Source organism: Thalassophryne amazonica, chromosome 15 (assembly GCF_902500255.1).
Source record: "Thalassophryne amazonica chromosome 15, fThaAma1.1, whole genome shotgun sequence".
Taxonomy (NCBI): domain Eukaryota; kingdom Metazoa; phylum Chordata; class Actinopteri; order Batrachoidiformes; family Batrachoididae; genus Thalassophryne; species Thalassophryne amazonica.
In genome coordinates, this window is record NC_047117.1 from 20,914,272 (window position 1) to 20,937,899 (window position 23,628).

The window sequence follows — 23,628 nt, forward strand, 5'->3', positions numbered from 1 at the left end:
GAATTCATGTGGGTGACGTGAAAGTCAGATCGCCCACTGTTCTGATCTGATGGTCCGTTTCAACCTGGGGGTACCCTGTCAGTAGGCTGCAGCAAGGGAGCGCGCGCATGCTCGCTGCAGCCCACAACATATATGGCCACAGCAATATGTTTTTATTTATAGCACGGGCCGAGGCGGAGGATTAGCAGCAATCTTCCATTCCAGCTTATTAATTAATCAAAAACCCAGACAGAGCTTTAATTCATTTGAAAGCTTGACTCTTAGTCTTGTCCATCCAAATTGGAAGTCCCAAAAACCAGTTTTATTTGTTGTTATCTCTTGTCCTCCTGGTCGTTACTGTGAGTTTCTCTGTGAATTTTCAGAACTTTTGTCTGACTTAGTGCTTAGCTCAGATAAGATAATTATAGTGGGCGATTTTAACATCCACACAGATGCTGAGAATGACAGCCTCAACACTGCATTTAATCTATTATTAGACTCAGTTGGCTTTGCTCAAAATGTAAATGAGTCCACCCACCACTTTAATCATATCTTAGATCTTGTTCTGACTTATGGTATGGAAATTGAAGACTTAACAGTATTCCCTGAAAACTCCCTTCTGTCTGATCATTTCTTAATAACATTTACATTTACTCTGATGGACTACCCAGCAGTGGGGAATAAGTTTCATTACACTAGAAGTCTTTCAGAAAGCGCTGTAACTAGGTTTAAGGATATGATTCCTTCTTTATGTTCTCTAATGCCATATACCAACACAGTGCAGAGTAGCTACCTAAACTCTGTGAGATAGAGTATCTCGTCAATAGTTTTACATCCTCATTGAAGACAACTTTGGATGCTGTAGCTCCTCTGAAAAAGAGAGCTTTAAATCAGAAGTGCCTGACTCCGTGGTATAACTCACAAACTCGCAGCTTAAAGCAGATAACCCGTAAGTTGGAGAGGAAATGGCGTCTCACTAATTTAGAAGATCTTCACTTAGCCTGGAAAAAGAGTCTGTTGCTCTATAAAAAAGCCCTCCTTAAAGCTAGGACAGCTTACTACTCATCACTAATTGAAGAAAATAAGAACAACCCCAGGTTTCTTTTCAGCACTGTAGCCAGGCTGACAAAGAGTCAGAGCTCTATTGAGCCGAGTATTCCTTTAACTTTAACTAGTAATGACTTCATGACTTTCTTTGCTAATAAAATTTTAACTATTAGAGAAAAAATTATTCATAACCATCCCAAAGACGTATCGTTATCTTTGGCTGCTTTCAGTGATGCTAGTATTTGGTTAGACTCTTTCTCTCAGATTGTTCTGTCTGAGTTATTTTCATTAGTTACTTCATCCAAACCATCAACATGTCTATTAGACCCCATTCCTACCAGGCTGCTCAAGGAAGCCCTACCATTATTTAATGCTTCGATCATAAATATGATCAGTCTGTCTTTATTAGTTGGCTATGTACCACAGGCTTTTAAGGTGGCAGTAATTAAACCATTACTTAAAAAGCCATCACTTGACCCAGCTATCTTAGCTAATTATAGGCCAATCTCCAACCTTCCTTTTCTCTCAAAAATTATTGAAAGGGTAGTTGTAAAACAGCTAACTGATCATCTGCAGAGGAATGGTCTATTTGAAGAGTTTCAGTCAGGTTTTAGAATTCATCATAGTACAGAAACAGCATTAGTGAAGGTTACAAATGATCTTCTTATGGCCTCAGACAGTGGACTCATCTCTGTGCTTGTTCTGTTAGACCTCAGTGCTGCTTTTGATACTGTTTACCATAAAATTTTATTACAGAGATTAGAGCATGCCATAGGTACTAAGGCACTGCGCTGCGGTGGTTTGAATCATATTTATCTAATAGATTACAATTTGTTCATGTAAATGGGGAATCTTCTTCACAGACTAAGGTTAATTATGGAGTTCCACAAGGTTCTGTGCTAGGACCAATTTTATTCACTTTATACATGCTTCCCTTAGGCAGTATTATTAGACGGCATTGCTTAAATTTTCATTGTTACGCAGATGATACCCAGCTTTATCTATCCATGAAGCCAGAGGACACACACCAATTAGCTAAACTGCAGGATTGTCTTACAGACATAAAGACATGGATGACCTCTAATTTCCTGCTTTTAAACTCAGATAAAACTGAAGTTATTGTACTTGGCCCCACAAATCTTAGAAACATGGTGTCTAACCAGATCCTTACTCTGGATGGCATTACCCTGACCTCTAGTAATACTGTGAGAAATCTTGGAGTCATTTTTGATCAAGATATGTCATTCAAAGCGCATATTAAACAAATATGTAGGACTGCTTTTTTGCATTTACGCAATATCTCTAAAATTAGAAAGGTCTTGTCTCAGAGTGATGCTGAAAAACTAATTCATGCATTTATTTCCTCTAGGCTGGACTATTGTAATTCATTATTATCAGGTTGTCCTAAAAGTTCCCTGAAAAGCCTTCAGTTAATTCAAAATGCTGCAGCTAGAGTACTAACGGGGACTAGAAGGAGAGAGCATATCTCACCCATATTGGCCTCTCTTCATTGGCTTCCTGTTAATTCTAGAATAGAATTTAAAATTCTTCTTCTTAGTTATAAGGTTTTGAATAATCAGGTCCCATCTTATCTTAGGGACCTCATAGTACCATATCACCCCAATAGAGCGCTTCGCTCTCAGACTGCAGGCTTACTTGTAGTTCCTAGGGTTTGTAAGAGTAGAATGGGAGGCAGAGCCTTCAGCTTTCAGGCTCCTCTCCTGTGGAACCAGCTCCCAATTCGGATCAGGGAGACAGACACCCTCTCTACTTTTAAGATTAGGCTTAAAACATTCCTTTTTGCTAAAGCTTATAGTTAGGGCTGGATCAGGTGACCCTGAACCATCCCTTAGTTATGCTGCTATAGACTTAGACTGCTGGGGGGTTCCCATGATGCACTGAGTGTTTCTTTCTCTTTTTGCTCTGTATGCACCACTCTGCATTTAATCATTAGTGATTGATCTCTGCTCCCCTCCACAGCATGTCTTTTTCCTGGTTCTCTCCCTCAGCCCCAACCAGTCCCAGCAGAAGACTGCCCCTCCCTGAGCCTGGTTCTGCTGGAGGTTTCTTCCTGTTAAAAGGGAGTTTTTCCTTCCCACTGTCGCCAAGTGCTTGCTCACAGGGGGTCGTTTTGACCATTGGGGTTTTTACGTAATTATTGTATGGCCTTGCCTTACAATATAAAGCACCTTGGGGCAACTGTTTGTTGTGATTTGGCGCTATATAAATAAAATTGATTGAAAATTGATTGATTGATAGATGATGGAATCCCGAAATTCCTTGCAATTGAACATTGAGAAACATTGTTCTTAAACTGTTGGACTATTTTTTCACACAGTTGTTCACAAAGTGGTGATCCTCGCCCCATCTTTGCTTGTGAACGGCTGAGCCTTTTGGGGATGCTCCTTTTATACCCAGTTATGACACTCACCTGTTTCCAATTAACCCGTTCACCTCTGGAATGTTCCAAACAGGTGTTCTTTGAGCATTCATCTACTTTCCCAGGGTTTGTTGCCCCTATCCCAGCTTTTTTGAAATGTTTTTCAAAATGTGCAAATATTTGCACAAAAACAAAAAACTTTTATCAGTTTGAACATTAAATATCTTGTCTTTGTGGTGTATTCAATTGAGTATAGGTTGAAGAGGATTTGCAAATCATTGTATTCTGTTTTTATTTACATTTTACAGAACGTCCCCACCTTCATTGGAATTGGGGTTGTACATGTTAAAATACCATTCTTACCTGGATAGCCAGTAAGATTCATTTACATTAAATTATGTAAGGAAAGTATTAAACTTAACCTGACACCCACACATTCCGAAATATTAGTGTTGAAAGTTTACACAATCAGATCTGTTCCAGCTGCAATCAGGTCTTTTGTAGATGATCTTTCCTGAGTCACATTTTATTCCAGGAACTGCCAGGCAGTATCAAGGTACAGAAGTTGAACATGTCATATTCCAAACAAGTTAGTGTTAAACCTTTACCCAGATCTGATATGTTCCAACTTCCAAATTCTGCAGACATAACAAAGCACAATATCGCGATACACACAACCCAGACTGGGCAGACAAGCTGCATAATTAATTCCACATTGTAAATCCATTTTTGTATCGTACTGAATTAATTTCGCTTTGAGTAAAATTCCATTCAAAGTGATTTCTAAATCAGTCGTGTTATACAAGACTAATGTTCGTAAATGTGTAACTAACTCAAAGCTAATGTCCATCAAAAGCTCATGTACGCTCACATGCATGCCCTCCTGCAGACGCCGTTGAAACATAAATAAAATATTGTTTATGACTGATTGATTGGTTGAGTTTATTCTGCAAAATAAACATACAGAGGTGAATGTATCAAGGATACATTGATAATACAATAAAGCATAAATGCTCATTTCCATTGTGCTCCTTGTGAAATTATCATGTGACAAAATAGAGGGCTTGATTGAACATGTACAAATTGCAGATAACACAATAGGATCTCAATAATATATATATATATATATATATATATATATATATATATATATATATATATATACACACACACACACACACACTTTGCACTGGGATACCAATTAAACAACTGTAAATTATAAAGAAGACAGGGCTTGTACGGCTGAAGGTATTTTAACATTGCATTATATTTTCATGTTACATCCTTAGTCCAAAATGGATGAAATTTATTTTTTCCTCAAAAATCTACACACAATGTAGATGGGCAGCAGCGCAGGCTCCCATGCTGCGGCCTTCAACCACTTTGTCTCAATTTGAATGACGGACTACTTCAAGTTTAGTGCACATAAACAATGTCAAATATACATGTTCTCTTTAATTCTGATGTGTGCCATTACTACGTTCAACTAGTAATAATTGTGGATTAATGGCTGTATTTTGTCTGAGGTAATTGGAGTGTCAATGTAATTTCGTTGTTGTTGTACTCACGTAATGACAATGACAATAAATCTCATTTTATCATCTCACAATACCCTGTAATGACAATGTGAAAAATCCTGTCATTATGGGGTGTGGTGAGTAGAATTTTGACTGGAAAGATGAATTTACTCCATCCGGGATTAAGGCTTTAACATAAAATGTGGAAAAAGTGAAGTGCGGCGAATACTTTCCAGATGCACTGTAGCATGGGTAAACTCAGCGACAGCCCAAATGTGCTTTTCATGTTGCACTGCGTGCCTGAGGCGTTGGTCTAAACTCATTTTGATGAGTGTTTGAATACAAAACACTCAACACTCTCTCTCTCTCACACACACACACACACACACACACACACACACACACACACACACACACACACACACACACACACAGTGCAAGCAAAACAACAAGCAAACAAGTCCGCCAGGCAGCCGTCCGGCCCTCTGGGTGTTTTCCTGACCATTGGAAGAAGTACAGTCCTTCCCAATTAAATCATGCCTTAATTTGATGATATTTCCACACCATTGTTTCGGAGACCTGAAACCAGATTATGTGTTTGGTGTTATCAAATCAGACATGCCGTCGTTCTTGCTCTGAGCATGGCCAGGGGAGATCAGGCGACAGATGCTACAGATCTGACTTTGTGTGAAAGTGCTTGTCAGCTGAGCATCTGCGCAGCGTTCACACCTCTCTATGTGATTAAACTCTTGCTTCACATAAAATGGTTCCATTTGATTTTTGAGTTGTGTAAAACGCCATATCTAACAGCTGTATTGATTGGCCTTTATTATAACAAGGAGTGGTCATCATTACCACCAACCCAAGTGCATAACTCGCAATGATTCATGCCCCCAGATGTCACATATTGATGATTAGCTCACTTTGGATCTGGAGTTTTCACCATTTTAGACTCTACAGTTGCAGATGTAAGTTTACATACACCTTGCTAAAAATCTTTCATACTAACATTTCAGTTTTTCTTCACTATGTCAGATTTTTAATGGGTCAACAATCTGCATGCATCAAGATTACTATATTTTTTAACCCTTTCATGGCCTCTCATTTTTCAGTAGACTATACGCTCTACCAAACAGTTGAGCTGAAGATTTCAAGAGTCCAGAAATTACTTGTCACAGCTTCTGAATGACTAGTTTGCATCATTTAGGGTTTAACTGAGAAACCTTTGGTTGTGTTTATGGGTGTAGCTGAAGAACGAATGCCTTCTTGCATTTTAAGTGCAGGCAGAGAAAAACAAAACAAAACAAAATTAAAGAATTAAAGGTTACCAGAGCATAATTTTGGCTCTCAATATGTCAGGTTCCTGCTTACAAGTCATCTCAAGCAGATCCATGGTACTGGGAGCAACAGTGCAATTGATTATACAGAAATATAAGAAAGTTAGGACCATACATACTCAAAAGTAGACAAAAAAGGCTGAGCTTTCCCTCCTGAAATGCCAATTCCACGTTAATGGTTTCTCTGTGGTTGACTACGTTTCATGGCAGGGTGATGGGAGTGCTCTCTAAACTCTGGATGATGTCACATTTCTGTCTGATGCCTTCAACTCCTTCATCAAGTTCCTTATTTATAATTCTGAGGTTTTGGTGGACGTTTTGAATTTCTTACGTGCTAATTTGGCCTATACTTTCTCAATGATGTACTTGCACATCTTAGTTGTTGGCCACTTTTTGCTACATCTCTTTTCTTATTTTTGATGTACTTCCTTTACTACAAAACATTTAATTATATTTTCAAAGCTGAGAGAGAGAGAGAGAGAGAGAGAGAGAGAGAGAGAGAGAGAGAGAGAGAGAGAGAGAGAGAGAGAGAGAGAGAGAGAGAGAAGAGAGAGAGAGAGAGAGAGAGAGAGAGAGAGAGAGAGAGAGAGAGAGAGAGAGAGAGAGAGAGAGAGAGAGAGAGAGAGAGAGAGAGAGAGAGAGAAGAGAGAGAGAGAGAGAGAGAGGAGAGAGAGAGAGGAGAGAGAGAGAGAGAGAGAGAGAGAGAGATTAATTCTTGACCATGGGTGCACAAGTGGGAGCAAACATCTCAGATAATTGAATACGTTTTATGCATTCCAATTCTCAGTTGGGCTGGAAGACTCAGGATCACCAGATCCTGGATCAGCGAGTAGATTTCATTTTTTTAGGTGAAATACAGAGAGATAAGCTCTGATGCGTCTTATTTGTCCTATTTGCTGTTGATTCTGCACTGCTGCTCTGCAAACTGTAATGAGGGCAAAGTTGTATATGTTGTAATGGCATGCACGGCGAGCCATTACCTTACATGACCCGTCCAGAGCCACTGCTGCTGAGATGGAAGGAAAGCGCCAAGGTGTGGAGCGAGGCAAGCGACGAAAACTGTGAGAGAAGAGCTTTGCAAAGGGAGGAGAGACAGAGGACGGTGAAACAGATCCAGAGAGGGAGGGGGAGGAAGGACAAAGAAAAAGTCAGATGCAGACAGATAACGAGAGGCGGAGCCGAGAGAGCCTAAGAAAAAGATGGAGAGAGAGCAAAGTGATGTGTCAGCAGTGAGCTCAAGAGAGGTGTAAGTTAGGACACGGGGAGACATTTTTACTCCTCCCATCTCGCTGTATTTCCTCCTCTTTTCTGTCACAGTTAAAATCTCTGTGTCTGAGATATAAATGAAGAATGCAGGCATCCGTGCAAGGGGAATAATCTGGCCCATGCTTAATTTCTTCTGGCACCAAATTCCTCGGGGGACACAACTTTTTGTTCGTCTGTAGCTCATTAGACGACTAACTGGCTCTCGGCTCTTTACTACCGAGCTAGTTAGCATTCAGGAGTCATCAAGAATATCAGATATAATCTGCTGACTTTGGAGAGTCTGTTTTCGTTTTAGTCGAGTGAGACAAATCGCTGTTAGGGTGCAGTATTATACATTTGGCACACATTTTTCTATCAAGTCTGTTTGGAATTTCTTACTGGACACACGGGCTGTTAACTGCTCAAATCTCTGGTCTGTATTTCCCCTCAAGAGGGCCGCTTAATTCCACTTAATTTTTGTCAGAAGGTACAGCCAGCTGTACACTGTAAAGTTTATTTGGACCCAGGAGAGTTTTAAGATATTAAATCAAATAATGAGTATTCCATTTGGTTTTGGACTCTTGATAGAACTTTGAATGGCTCATAATCAAAAAATAAAATTATGGACAAACTGTCCGTTACACCACTGATAGGATGTGAAGCTCAAGTGTAGGTGACTCTACATGGCACCATCTTAGTAATGCCCGACGTGGGCGTGGCAAGATCGGTGTGATCTGGCTGGGATGACTGAAGCTTGAACACGCCCATCTATCTCAAGGTTACCAACCTAGCTCTTACCTACATATAGATACCTCAACATTTGCGCTAATGGTGCTTGCATATAAATCTTACCATCAATTTACTCACTGATAATACTGACATACTGATAACTCTTAGATAGTAATCAAACCTTAAAGAAAATAGAACAGTACTGTTTCTTTATATTATATTTTTAAATATATATATATATATATTTATTTATGGTGTCTTCTTTCCTGGTTGAAATGCAGATATAAATTAATGAATCTACCAGACTTAAAAAAAATGTACACATTACTTTTCAAGCAATTTTATTTGTGTAAAAATAAATGTCCAAGGTTCATTATCATGTTAATTGAGTAATCATCTCATCTGAACAACAACAACAGATAAGTTATGGTTTTAATTAACAGATGAACAAAGATTTATTAAAAAAAATCAAAAAAAAATTGCAGCACGACATTAAAAACCGAGCTAGTGTGACACTTCTCATTGAAAATAATAGGTTTTAGAGCGATGTGCAACGTGTTTAACACCCTGAACATGTTCGGTGTGAAAGGCTCTTTAGTTAGGGAGGTGACCGAGAGCCCGATGGTCACTCTGTCAGAGCGCCAGCATTCCTCTAAGGAGTGAGGAGAACCTTCCAGAAGAACAACCAACAATCCACCAGTCAGGCCTGTATGGTAGAGTGGCCAGACGGAAGCCACTCCTTAGTAAAAAAAAGCACATGACAGCCCACCTGGAGTTTGCCAAAAGGCACCTGAAGGACTCTCAGACCATGAGAAACAAAATTCTCTGGTCTGATGAGACAAAGATTAAACTCTTTGGCGTGAATGTGTTTGGAGGAAAACCAGGCATTATCCCTACAGTGAAGCATGGTGGTGGCAGCATCATGCTGTGGGGATGTTTTTCAGCAGCAGGAAATGGGAGACTAGTCAAGATTGAGGGAAAGATGAATGGAGCAATGTACAGAGACATCCTGGATGAAAACCTGCTCCAGACTGGGAAAATAGTTCATCTTTCAGCAGGACAGTGACCCTAAACACACAGCCAAGATATCAAAGGAGTGGCTTCAGGACAACTCTGTGAATGTCCTTGAGTGGCCCAGCCAGAGCCCAGACCTGAATCTGATTGAACACCTCTGAAGAGATCTGAAAATGGCTGTGCACCGACACTCCCCATCCAACCTGATGGAGCTTGAGAGGTGCTGCAAAGAGGAATGGGCAAAACTGCCCAAAGATAGGTGCACCAAGCTTGTGGCATCATATTCAAGAAGACTTGAGGCTGTAACTGCTGCCAACAATGCATCAACAAAGTATTAAGCAAAGGGTGTGAATACTTATGTACGTGTGATTTCTTAGCTTTTTATGTTTAATAAATTTGCAAATACAGAATATCCATCCATCCATCCATCCATTTTCTTCCACTTTATCCGGAGTTGGGTCGTGGGGGCAGCAGCTCAAGCAAAGCCGCCCAGACCTCCCGATCCACACACACCTCCCCCAGCTCCTCCGGGGGAACCCCAAGGCGTTCCCAAGCCAGCCGAGAGATGTAGTCCCTCCAGCGTGTCCTGGGTCTTCCCGGGGCCTCCTCCCAGTGGGACGTGCCCGGAACACCTCTCCAGCGAGGCGTCCAGGGGGCATCTGGAAAAGATGCCCGAGCCACCTCAACTCACCTCGACTCCGAGCTCCTCCCGAGTGACCGAGCTCCTCACCCTATCTCTAAGGGAGCGCCCAGCCACCCTGCGGAGGAAACTCATCTCGGCCGCTTGTACTCGCGATCTCGTTCTTTCGGCCATGAGCCAAATCTCATGACCATAGGTGAGGATCGGAACGTAGATCGATCGGTAAATCGAGAGCTTTGCCTCCCTACTCAGCTCTCTCTTCACCATGACGGACCAATACAGCGACCGCATCACTGCAGATGCTGCACCAATCCGTCTATTGATCTCACGCTCCATCCGTCCCTCACTCGTGAACAAGACCCCGAGATACTTAAACTCCTCCACTTGAGGCAAGGACACTCCACTGACCTGAAGAGGGCAAAGCGCCTTTTTCCGGTCGAGAACCATGGCCTCGGATTTGGAGGTGCTGATTTCCATCCCGGACGCTTCACACTCGGCTGCAAACCGCCCCAGTGCACACTGAAGGTCCTAATAAATACAAAATAAATAAATAACTTTTTTCATGTCCTCACTATGGGGTGTTGCAAGTAGAATTTTGAGGGGAAAAAATGAATTTACTCCATTTTGGTGTAAGACTATAACATAAAATATGGAAAAAGTGAAGCACTGTGAATTCTTTGGGGATGCACTGTACACTCATATACACTCATAGTGCACATCAGCATGTTGATTTCTGTTCAGACACATCCATCCACCTGCTTCCCTACTCACTAACTCAGTTGTTCTCATGCAGTGAGGCATTTTATTAACTGCTCCATTTTAGCAAACTGCCATGGAAATGGGATAATAATCTTTATGAAGCTCTGGTTTTGCAGTTGCATTGCTGCTTTTAACTGTGGCACACAAAGCTGCAGCCAGTTTATATGCACAACCAAATTAAATTAATTCTGCAGCAGAAATGTGCCAAAGGAAATACGTTGTGACAACAAAACAAGACTTTATCAGTGCGTGGTAGAGTTGTTAATGAAATGTGGACTACGATGAATACGTGCGTCGCCTGCACCCATTAGGAATGGTTTGCTGATAAAACACAGCTGTGCTCAATAAACTGCTCCATGTGGAGCACATTTGAAGAGTTCCATACCAGCTTATTATTCACATGTCATCAGTGGCTTGGCATGTCGGCTCTTTATAAGAATAATAGGGACTGCTTTTAGTGCACCGGTGCTTTTCCCCCCATCACTGATTGCACAGAAAGGTTTACAGAGACATTATTCCACCTTGTAATGGCCTCTCTGTGTTCTGTAATTTGACTGGATTGCGGTTTTCATGCCGCTGGTGTCAATCTGAAAGCCTATTCTGTGGTTCCGCCTCTGTGGGAGAGGTCATCTGAGGACAAGCTTTGCTGTTCAGCCTTTGACTGGCAAGTCTGAGCTCCAATCGGGTTTTTCGGCTCAGGCTTGGGAATGAAGGCCTCCCTCCAGGGCTGGGTTTAATGCTCCAGGTTCTGTGTGAGAGGCTCATGTAACAACAGCTGGAGAAAAGCTGTTTAGATGTGTTGTTCTGGTTGCAGTGCTCCCAAATTTTCTCACTTTTCAGTGCTTGTTTTAGCAGGAACTACCTACACACAACAGGTTTGTCACACACTCAGCCATGGTTTGAATTATGGACAGTATTTTGGACCACCAAAAGAGGTCAGAACAACACTTGCAGGGGTCAGAAACATTTGTGTGTGTGTATATATATATATATATATATATATATATATATATATATATATATACACATACACACACACACCCCAAAACTAGGACTTTACCATTTATTAATCTTAGTTGAATGTCTCCTGTCTGCTTCATATCCATCATTACAATGGGTTCTTTAAATTTTATGGTCCACTGCATGGCGCAGGAACTATACTCAGTTAACATAAGTAGCTATGTAACTTGTTTAATACACTTACTTTCTGTCAGAGGTTCTGAATTTGGGCAGACTCGCACTAGGCCCAGTTGCTTTGGACCGTTCCCGAGCATGACTTTCCTCCATCCCTACTCACTCACTGGCCTGCACTCACACCACACTACACATTCAAGACCCAAGCACCTCTACCTCAACACATTGCAACTTTTGTTTTGCGACAGAGCACTCTCCCACACACCACAATATTGGAGTATATCATTGAAAGATTACTGAGTTTAGCACTATTCACATGACAGCAGGTTTATGCAAGCGCTCTGCTTTGTGTACACCTGATCCCGTCAGATGTCAGAAGTTAATCAGGGTAGATCCTGATTGGTACTTGGATGGGATACCAGCAGGTGTGTGTGTGTGTGTGTGTGTGTGTGTGTGTGTGTGTGTTTCTTCAGGTAAAACTGGAGATGCATCAGGAAGGGCTTCTGAGGGGAAAATCCAAATCCAATGCAGATCTGTATTGACTCCCCTGTAGCAACCCTGAACAAATATGGGGCAGCCGAAACAGAACAGACATTTTAAAAAGTGAGAGCTAGCACACTAGCACATTTACCATTGTTCACTAAACATCTATAAAGTCCATAGCATTCCCTGATGGGGCAAAATTCTGCATTTTAATGCCGTTGCGAATACAGAACAGTGCAACACACTCCGTGCAGTGCTTGAAGGTCGTTTACTTATTTAAATTGCACCTTTACATAATTGCACAGGTCAATATTGTTATTACAGTTGCGACGCACATAATTGTGCAGCTCTACTTGGAATAATTGCTTGACTCCAGCTTGTCATATATAACCTGTCCCGTCTGAATAAATTATGCATAAAGGGATTTCTCAATCAGTCATAGTACATGCATGACAAGAGTTTATGGAGGCAACAGATGAGGAGGAGTTATTTTGCAGTTTTGCTCACTGACTGTTCATCAGTAAGGTTAGAAATTAGACCAATTTTTTTCACCCAAATGCTGTTGATTGAATTGAAAACGGCATTAGCCAAGTAGAAATAATAATATTAGGAGTACTTGTCATGCCAGTGACATAATGTCTGAGTTTTGTGTTCCAGCGGCCATGACCGAATCGAGCCTTGACCACGCCTCACCTCATCTCTACAAGCTGGGCTAGCCACGCCCCAGTGGGCTGGCCCCGGACACAGCTCAGAGCACTCACACACATCAATGTAGACTTTAGGGGTGTAACGTGTTTGGGTGAAGTCCAGCGTACCTGGTCTTAATCCCATTACATTTGGTCTCTTTTTCACATAGAATGTGTACCATTGTCCTTTCCAGCACATCAACCAGCAGTGCCTTTACCAACCGTACCAACTTTCTCCCACTGCCTTCAGACACATTTTCCCTTTGTTCTCCTTCGACAAACAGCGTCATATTTTTCTGCTGGCTCCCTGCTGGTAAAAAGCACCAGAGGCAGTCATTGTTAAGCCAAGCCTCAACTGATCCAGTATGGAAATCTGATCTGTGATCTGCACATTTGATTTGGCACAGATTTCCACCGAATGCCCTTCCTGAAGCAACCCTTATTTAAACAAGCTTCAAACCACCACACTGGCCTGTGCAAACCCTAGTGGCTAAGTTGTTTCATCCAATTGAACATTTTCCAGAAAATTACCAATAAAACATGTTTTTGTCCTTTGACCCCAATCAAACAACTACTGAGACATTAGAATATATTTTTGTTTAAAATTACTCAGGGAGCCTGAGAGTATTTTTCATGAAAATGACTGGAAATATTTGTTTTGACCGTTGATCTTGCTAAAATGATCGGACATTGTCATTAAAAGGTCACAATTCAGTTTTTTTCCCCTCCACATGAATAATGAAATCACTGATTTGACTTCCAAACTGAAATGAAAATGATTATTGATTATGATCAATAAATGATTATTCAAGCTTTTCTATACTCTTGACTGGAATATTGTAATTCCACCCTTACGCGCGTTACTAACACAATCATGGATCGCTTCAAAAACTCCTGAAATTTTGTCGCACCAGATCAACAAACAGACTTCATGCAACATTGATATTGTTATGTTTGCACTGCTACCCATTAAATTTGAAATACAGTTTAAGGTCTCAGTCATCACATACCGAAGTCTGCAAGGTCAGACACCCTCCTGCAGCCAAACATCTGCAACAAGTCTCTGAAGTCTTCTGATCGTCCACTGTCTGTTCCTCGCATCAGGTTTAAGACTGAAGCAGCATTTGAGATTGTGGCATCTAAAGTCTGGAAATATCTTCTTCTGGATTTTTAACTCATTTCAAACACTGCTTTAAATTCTTCAGTTTTAAATACCTGTTTCTAATTTTATTTAAAGCGACAGTGTGTAGGATTCAGTGTCATCTAGTGTTGAGGCTGCATATTGTATTATACTATCAACAGATATTATTTTGTTTCCATTCACATTTTCAGTTCTTCGCCAATGGGGATTCATGCTTTTGTGATCCTGTGCATTTTCTTTTAAAAAGCAATGTGCATGAGCCTTCATTTCATTAAAATGAAGGTTCACAAATTTGTTAGCCTGCAGTAAAGAGTTTGTTGGGGAGGAACCACTGATTCTTGCCTTCCAGCTCCTTTGCAAATTGCAAATGAATGAATTGAACATGTATGTCTCAATTGGCTATTGTATCAACATGGTAGTGTTATGTAACTGACATGATGAGGAGGGCTGCTCCCATGTAGATTCATCTATGAAGGGCTCATTCTAAGCTTATGAAATAGGGATGCACCAATACCACTTTTTTCCAGACTGAGTACAAGTACATACATTTTGGTAGTCGTCGATACCGAGTACTGATACAAATACTTAACGATACCATTACAGTTTTATGATAATTTTGAAAACATGTTTTTATTCATCGCTTGTTCCTTACTTTTTGACTGTAACTGCTACCAATATAATTAGCTTTGTTTTTATCTACAGACATTTCACTTAAATCATGTAACATCACTTTATGATGACAAATTGCCCTTTAACATTAATTGTCTTTATTAACAAACATGACACTGCCAGACATCTCACTGAAATGTAACCTGTGGACTTCATCACTACAAAATATACAACACCAATAACTGATCTGAAACTGTCCATCAATAACTTTATTTATGTCTGTGAGGACTGAAACCCTTTTTTGAAAATGTGACGGACAGATTTTTTTTTATGAAATGAAGCTTCTCTGTGTTATCAGCTGAGAGCCTGTTTTTTATCTACAATGTGTGACACTGAGCTAAACAGCCTTTCACTCTCCACACACTATTTTTTAACTTTTAATAAAATACGTACAGGTTACATAGACAAATGCATACTGTAAATGTTTTTGTTTTTCTCAACATGTAAATATTGGAGGAGCACGGTGTGCACGCGGCGCGCACACAAACGCGGTGTTGCCTGGCATCTCCGCAACACACGGAGGCAAAACTGAGTAATTTTATCATTATTTTATTTATTCTTTGTGGATCATGGGATAATTTCCTCGTGTTCAGACAGCCCATTGCCTGTGGTAAGTGAGCCATTAATTAATGACTGAGGTGCACAGTGACTCAACTTCTGGCCCAAATTGCGGCTTGTTGAAGCGAGCGGAGGTTCCAAACACAGCACCACAGAGATTCCGCAAACAGATTACACCTGTAGCGGACCAAGCCGGTCTCCCATCAATCTGAACACCCACACCAAGGGCTGAAACTCACCAACCTGATGGACAATCTCTGCCACTGAAACCCTGATCTGAGTTCTGATGAAGAACTACAGCGCAAAGTGCCAAACTCACAGAGGAACTTTTTTCAGCCACACGAGGAATTAAAGTATTTTCAGACGTTGTGTTCCAAACTCAGGAGTCTTTGTGTGGATTCTTTTTCTTCAGACTCGTATGATGATGAATTCCACAAACAGGTAAGACTTTATTTACTCTGTGTGAATTTACTCTGCATGAGGACTGCGGTTTTCAGCCAATTAATGGACAGCATCGACGGATGTATTTTGACTTATGAGTAAACTACATGAAAGCCTGTAAAAATCCATAAATTATCCACATAATTGTTTCAGCCACAGTGTGCAGAAACATATGAAAAAAGTAGTGGCTTATAGTCCTGAAATTTCAGAGTGTGTGCGTGAAAATCCCACATTGAGAGGTTGACATCACGCTGCTGTGAAGGGGTATCGGGTCACGGAGTATCGGATACGTTTTATGATTGCAAGTACGAGTAAATGAATACGGGATAGCGCCGATACCGGTCTCGGGATCGGTGCATCCCTATTATGAAAACACATGGATTCATTGTTGCAGGTAATTACACACTAATGAACAGACGGTTATGAATGCAACATGCCATTTCTACTAATAAATGCCTGAAAATCCTACACACTGTAGTGATATAAATCTGTTTATTCCCGTCAGACCTTTGCACCAGTTTAAGTTGAAAATGTAAATGAAACAGATAAAATGAACCATTTTGAGAAGGATGTTCCTCTTATCAGGTGGTGGATGAAGCTAGAAAGACTACACAAATACAAGACATAGTAATTATGATACATAAGTCCACGGTGTCCCAGGAGAATTAATGTGTAATGAGCGCACAGTGTTACACAGTGTTCTTTGCCAAAATTGAGAGTGTAATCTTTTAGTCAAGCAATGTTTTCCAAAAAAAAAAAAAAAAAGAATGAAAGAAAAAAAAGAAAATTGCAATAGATCTTCATGGGAGAAAAAGACGGGAGGTGGAAAATTTTCCCAGATGACAAAAGTTAAAGCCCTTTAAAAAACGCGATATATATATATATATATATATATATATATATATATATATATATATATATATATATGTGTGTGTGTGTGTGTGATATGATTAAAGTTTGAATGCACCATCGGTGTTCAGCTGAGCGTGCCAACACTGGAGAAAAATGTGCTATGGTCTAAATAACAACGCAGAAATGTCAGGCATTTTTAGCATTTTTATTTATACCACAATTCATTAGGAGTAAAGTCAAAGTAATTTAACTTGAAAAGTCAAGGCCAAATGTAATCTATAAAAGCAAATGCAAAGGCAGTAGACAGGGGAAATCTTTGTTAGGTGGAAAAAAGCAGACAGCTGTTGGTGATATACTGTAGAGCCTTATTATAGACGTGGAGACATTAGTAAACAGAATGGCAGCCTTTAATTGCATCCTATTTTGATTCTTGTATCTTTTTTTTCTAATAATGAGGCTGACAGGGAAATGGTTAAGGCCCGATTAAATGCAGCTGTCTTTGTTGACCAAAAAAAGTGGAATATCTGCACAGTTGTGTGTACTGCTGGTCCAGCAGTAACAGCCGTGACTTTGGGAAACCTGTTTTTGATTTTTTTGTTTTTTCTTGGCTATGCAATTTCAGCTGCAGAAATACCAGTGAATGACAATGGCAGAATTGACTGAAGACATTTTGAATGACGCAGGCTGTTGTTGGATAATTAAATGGCATTAATCCATGTGACTTAAAGGGCTTTTAGCACGTCCATTTGTTACTGTGTAGCCCTCCACTGTACTTGTCTAAGATATTTCCAGCCCTGACCAAATGCCATTCAGGAATTGACAGTTTTATTACTCATGTGGTGCAGCTACTGTATCCGAGCGACTGTTCTGACAGTGTTGCCAATTTAGCCACTTTTTGACCGTCCCTAGCGTCTAAAAATCCCATATAGTGACAAGCAACAAATCTGACAACCTTTAGTACACACAAACCTGTTAGTTTGTAAATACTTATAATAAAATTACAAAAACTGTGGTCCCAACCTTTTTCCCTACCTCCACTGCGCCCCCCCCCCCCCCCCCCCCCGCCCGAAAATTTAGTAGCTATTTAGCAGCATCAGTTTGTCATATTTGAGCAAAGGCCTAAGATGGACCTGGATTTATCAAAGATTACGGTATTACACTTCAGAATACTGCTAAGTAGCTGAAATATAGAAATAAAAAGAAAGCCTATCCCAACAGTCAGCGTGAGGCGGGATACATCCTGGGACGCCAGTCTGTCGCAGGGCAACACTTAAACAAACACACATTCACACCTGCATGCACACATATGGACAGTTTTTTTTTCCAAGTTTCCAATTCACCAATCCTGCATGTCTTTGGATGTGGGAGGAAGCCAGAGCACCTGGAGGGAACCCACGTAAACATGGGGAGAACATACAAACTCCACACAAGGGCCACAGGTAGGAATCGATCCCATAACCTTCTTGCTGTGAGCCAACAGTGCTAACCACTAAGCCATCATGCTGCTGAAATAAAACACATGGAAAATAATTTTCATAATGTCATAGGGCTGCTAGAATTTTGAGGGATAAGGCTGTAAAATAAAATGTCGTAAAAGTGAAGCAGTGTGAATACTTTCGGGATGCACTGTATATATATTAGGGCTGTTCATGTTATATAGTGAAAAAATAAAAGTTGTGAGAGACTTTGGGCCACATGTTGTTTTTGTTCCACTTGGGGTTTTATAGGTGCAGACCAAATTTGAACTCAATCAGATAAGATTTAGAGGTCCCCCAGAGTGACACATTTCCTTTCCCTCTCCTGGCAAAGCAACGTCACCCTAACGGGAGAAGACTCTGATACCATTATTTTTCTTCATCAGGTACATGTGATGGCTTCTAATCACAAAAAGAGGTGGTCGATTGATCACCCAGAGGAGAACATTACTGGAATTACTGGATTACTGCATTGTTTGTTTGGTGAAAATTGTTGCTTTGTAGGTGACCCATAAACAATGTCCAATTACAATAAAATTTGGTACATATCTTTTATTTTATTAGTGGAACAAGAACAATATGTGGCCCAAAAGATTTTGTAACATTTGACATTTTGAACAGGTCTAATGTGTGTGTGTGTGTGTGTGTGTGTGTGTGTGTGTGTGTGTGTGTGTGTGTGTGTGTGTGTGTGTGTGTATATATATATATATATATATATATATATATATATATATATATGTATGTGTGTGTATGTATGTGTCCCAAAAAATATAGAACATTTAAAACACTCAGTTTGACCCTTAAATGCTACAGTCCTCCTGCATCTGTTTCAAGACAGAGGGATTTTTTCTTTCCAAGTCAACAGAAATGCATGTGAAACTATTTTGAATCTCAGTGAAGCTCTCCCTATCCAAAACTCTGAGCTATAACCTAAACTGTAGAAATGCAACCCATTACTTCAAACTGCTCGCAAAAAAAGAGAACTCCTCCTGCAAGCCTGGTCATCTTGGCACAGACTGGAAAAGTATGTTGCCTGTCGTTACAGTTGGATAAGAATATGTTGGATAAAATGATGAAATTGATCTCAGCAGAAGTAAAAAGATTGTCAAACTGTTGTTTCGAGAACACCCTGTTGAGTTTATATATAGATAGCAGAAGCACTTTTTAAAATGAATTAGTGCAGTATCTGTAAGTATGAATCAAAGTAAAGTAATAAAAAGCTTTTGGCTTTCAAATTGCAAGAAGGCACAATATTGGAAGATTTGTGCCTTAAACTCAGCATTTTACTTTATAAATTTGGGACGTAATGGCCTGGTACAGTGTTACAATTTACACTTCTTACACTGGGGCCCCTTTAGGAAAGAGTGTTTTTCATTTAGACAAAAATGCATACTTATGATGTATGCACAACCTGATGAGTGATGACACAGACGACTCAGTAGGCTGTTGGCAGATGAGCTCATTAGCTGCAAGTACGAGTGGACTCCAGCTGGTTTTGGCTGCTTTTATTTTTTGCTTGTTTGTAAGTTTGTACAAAGTAAGTTAGTTTCCTCTGGGTCACCACAGTGGATGCTGGTTTGGTGCCTGTTGTACTAGTGAAGCAGATAATAATATTTACAGAGGAATCTTTTAAATGATGAAACAAGCACCACATTTGGTGCAGATACTCCTTAGACATTACTCTTTTGTAAAAGCACATTAGCCACCTAAATTTTCAATAGGCAGCCAGGTAGGGGTCAATTGAAGAATTACACAGGGGTCAAAATTTGCAAATGCTCCAATCATGTTGAAAACTATACTACATTATTTGTCTGATCACAGAGATTCCTAAAAGGTATAGTTTGGACTACCTGTGACTGAATGTTACGGAGTTATGGGGTAAAAACAGTAAGAATGGTGACAGAGGTCAGTTTCAGTTTGTACAGGGGTCAAAAGTTAAAGTTGCTCCAATTTTGGTAAAAAGTGGTGCAAATTATTGGTTGTGCTAGTAAGATTAATAAATGGAATAGTTTTGACTGTGTTGAATGTTTGGTCTCCAAAGTAAAGTTCAAATAAGGTCAACATCCATTGCATTCTATGACGTGTGACATATGTTATCCTGTAACATGATAACTAAGCATGACACATGGTGCAAACTATTCCATTTATTAATCCTCCAAGCACAGCCAATAACTTGCAACACTTTTTACCAAAATCGGAGCAACTTTAACTTTTGACCCCTGTACAAACTGAAACTGACCTTTGTCACCATTCTTGCTGTTTTTACCCCATAACTCCATAACAGTCAGTCACAGATAGTCCAAACTATAACTTTTTGGAATCTTTGTGATCAGACAAATAATGTGGTATAGTTTTCAATGTCACTGGGGCATTTGTAAATTTTGACCCCCGTGTAATTCTTCAGTTGACCCCTACCTGGCTGCCTGTTGAAAATTTAGGTGGCTAACGTGCTTTTATAAAAGAGTAATGTCTAAGAAGTATGTGTGCCAATTTTGGTGCTTGTTTCCAGAAATGAACGATTGTTACAGTTATCTGCTCCACTATACCTCAGACACCCTTCTTAAGGCAACTGCCGATGTACATGGAGATTGAGGCATGGGTGGCATTGATCATGACCCTTCTTGTTGGTAGGTACTACTGGTGCACCACCATGCCCCTATATGAGTGGACTCCGTTGAGAAAAAACCCCCCTAAAAACTAAAATTAAAAGCACAATTCCAGAACTCACTCTGCCACTTCCAGAAGCACTGTCTCTCTCCAGTCATCTCTGTTTTTATGCCGTGCTTTCAGGGCATCTTGTGTGTGTCTCCCACGAGGAATGTCAGGATAGTATCTCACTGATGCACCACTGGTGGACAGGAGGCTGAGATGCAACATTGCACGACAAGCGAAAAGGCGATTATTTTCTCTTGTGGATTCTTACTGAATTGTCCTCCCGACGCGCGCGCATGACAGCAAACTATCTGCTGAATGCCGTCCAGAGTGGTGGCGAAAATTACGGCAACTAATCTCAAGCAGTCTGCACACATACTGCGCAAGAGCCACTGACATGTCACCCAGCACACATGCGAAAGTCAAGTGCCACTGGGTCGAATACCATGCGGCACTCTCACAGATGTTCACCACACATTTGCACACACAGTGCTCAGAATGGCTGTGGACTATGACATTATTATGTGAAAGATGCTGTGAAATTCCTCCCCACAGACTTTAGCCAGAAAAAGCACTGTAAATAATGATAATAATAAAAAGTGTGAACAACCACTGTACTTACAGAATGATGTCCGCTGAGCTGCATCTGTCAAGTTCCATTGATGTCCTCACAGACATCCCTCATCTGTGGCAGGATAGGATGCACGGGCGCGTGATACTTTGGAAATACTTTGATAAAAATAAAATAAAAGAATGAATCCAGAGTGCTGACATTGTCTGTCCAGCATGGCGTGCACATGTGCACAGCGGGTGTGCGCCGACCAGGAGCATTAACCTTAAATCCACTTCTGTCTTAGGAATAATAAATAAACAATAGATCCAGTTTGTGCAGGTCCATGGCCGGACAGGACATGTGCAGCCTGCGCATGCACGGGTGGTGTGTGCTGAGCAGGAGCATTAAACTTAAATCCACTTCTGTCCTCAGAAAAATAAACATATAAATAAATAAACACAATAAATCTGGTCTGTGCTGCTCGTCTGTGGCTGGACAGGATGCATCCAGCTGGAGCGGGGTGGTTGGAGGCTGTGAGAGTGTTCAGCTGCTTCCAGAAGTGCCATTGCTCCCCAATCATATAAAAGGGAAAGTGTGTGTCAACCCCTCACAAGTTGTCTCACATGTTGCGCACATTCTGAGTTACAGAGACGACACGGTGAGGGATACGAGGTGACCGCCTGATATTTGACGAGGGAGTTCATCACTGATTTTTTTGTTTGTTCAAAAATCAAGTGACGCGTGGGCGCTGCCCCATGACTGAAGCAAGGGGACGGTGAACGGCTGCGAACCTCATGCGTGAACCTCAGTGACGTACTCGCCTCAGAGCCTCATTTTTTCCCCAGTCACTCACAGTGTAGTTTGATCCATTGTCAACCCCTCACAAACTTCTCTCACTATTCTTGCACATTGTGAGACGCGGAGAATATATTCAGAAGATTTTGCAATGCCTGCGACGGATCTATGAGTATGTGGCGAGGATCTTTGTTGTCTTGCCAACTTTGAAGTGTTCAAAATTCAGGCACAACACATGCGAAACCCTGCGACTTGTGAGGATAGCGACACCCGCCAACTGTTGCGGGAATTCTCGCAAATTCCCTCATAAATGCCATTTACAAGCTGTTGCAGCCCAGTGAGGTAGTACCCTATGCCCTCTTTTGTCAGTTCTGGAGTCAAAACTGAAAACTAAAGTTGACAGAACAGTTCATCCCCAATCTCCCAAAAGTAGGCATCTATCTACTGTAGTATAATAGGTGTCTTCTTGGCCTTTCCCAGCTGCTACATTCCTCAACACTGAGGCACCTGTACACTGGATCATGTCCAGAGAAACACACTGCAATGCTAATATATTGCAGCTTACATTCCCTCCCAAAGCGAGTATCCAAGTCTAACTAACCGCTTGTTTGACTCATTCATTCCAATGCTACTTGAGGGTTTTTCCAAAGAGTCCCTGTACCAAAGATATCCAGATGTTGCCTGAGGTCAGTGGTTAGCATCAGAGTCTCACAACTATAGAGTGAGATGGGAAGGAGTATGACCCTCGAGATTAGGATATTGTATTGCCAAACACTCCTGTCCAACAACCTCATAACTCCATAAGCTCTTCCCAGGTGCCTGTTGCAACATGAATGTCACTGCTGACATAAGTGAATGTCTCTACAAGTTCAAAAACTGATGCATTTCTGATGGCCAAGTCTTGGAAGCCTGGATCTTAGACTGGACAATTGCAAACCCAAATACTCTGAAGAAGAAACACAAACACAGTTTACAAAAAGGCAGCAAAGATATTCTTGTCCCCTTGAAGATTTAAATATGTGACCCTTTCCATCATCTCTTCTGGCAGTATTGTATCATCTTCACCTGAACTATTGTTGTTATAACAACCAGGTGTTTTATATGAACTACAGCCAACCGACTCAGCTTTCCTCCTGTATCATCATTTTGGCCCTGAGTCCGATCTTGTCAACTGCCCTATAATAAAATGTAATCATTCCTTGGTAAGCAGAGATGATGAACAAATGCACGTTTGGAGTGCATGCACAAAACAGTGCATAAATTAACAACTTCTCTCTCTGAGGCACACATCTACATCACCAGACTGCAACTTTGGCTGTTTGACAAAGTGTTTCTCAGGCTAATTATTAACAAGATACAAGGAAATAAGCAAAATACACAGTTGACAGAAAGGTTTTAAAGTTTTCATAATTGTTAGTTGGTCAGATTAAACAGAGTGAGTGCGTATGATTATATGTGCAGACATGCTTGTGCATGCAAATACACACACACATACACACACACACACACACACAGTGGGGTTGGGGGGCAAGGGGCTCACTG

The 23,628-nt window shown here is 40.8% G+C and overlaps 1 protein-coding gene across 2 annotated transcripts in view; it reads left to right on the forward strand.

Annotated features, from left to right (window-relative positions):
- Positions 1–23,628, forward strand: part of nr3c2 (nuclear receptor subfamily 3, group C, member 2) — a 218,334-nt gene that overhangs the window by 120,247 nt on the left and 74,459 nt on the right. The window contains exon 4 of one of the 2 annotated variants that reach the window (XM_034188377.1): positions 7,399–7,407. The exons of the other annotated variant lie outside the window; for it this stretch is intronic. Coding sequence (XP_034044268.1) covers positions 7,399–7,407 — 9 coding nt within the window. The remainder of the gene's footprint in view (positions 1–7,398; positions 7,408–23,628) is intronic. 2 annotated transcript variants of the gene reach the window in all.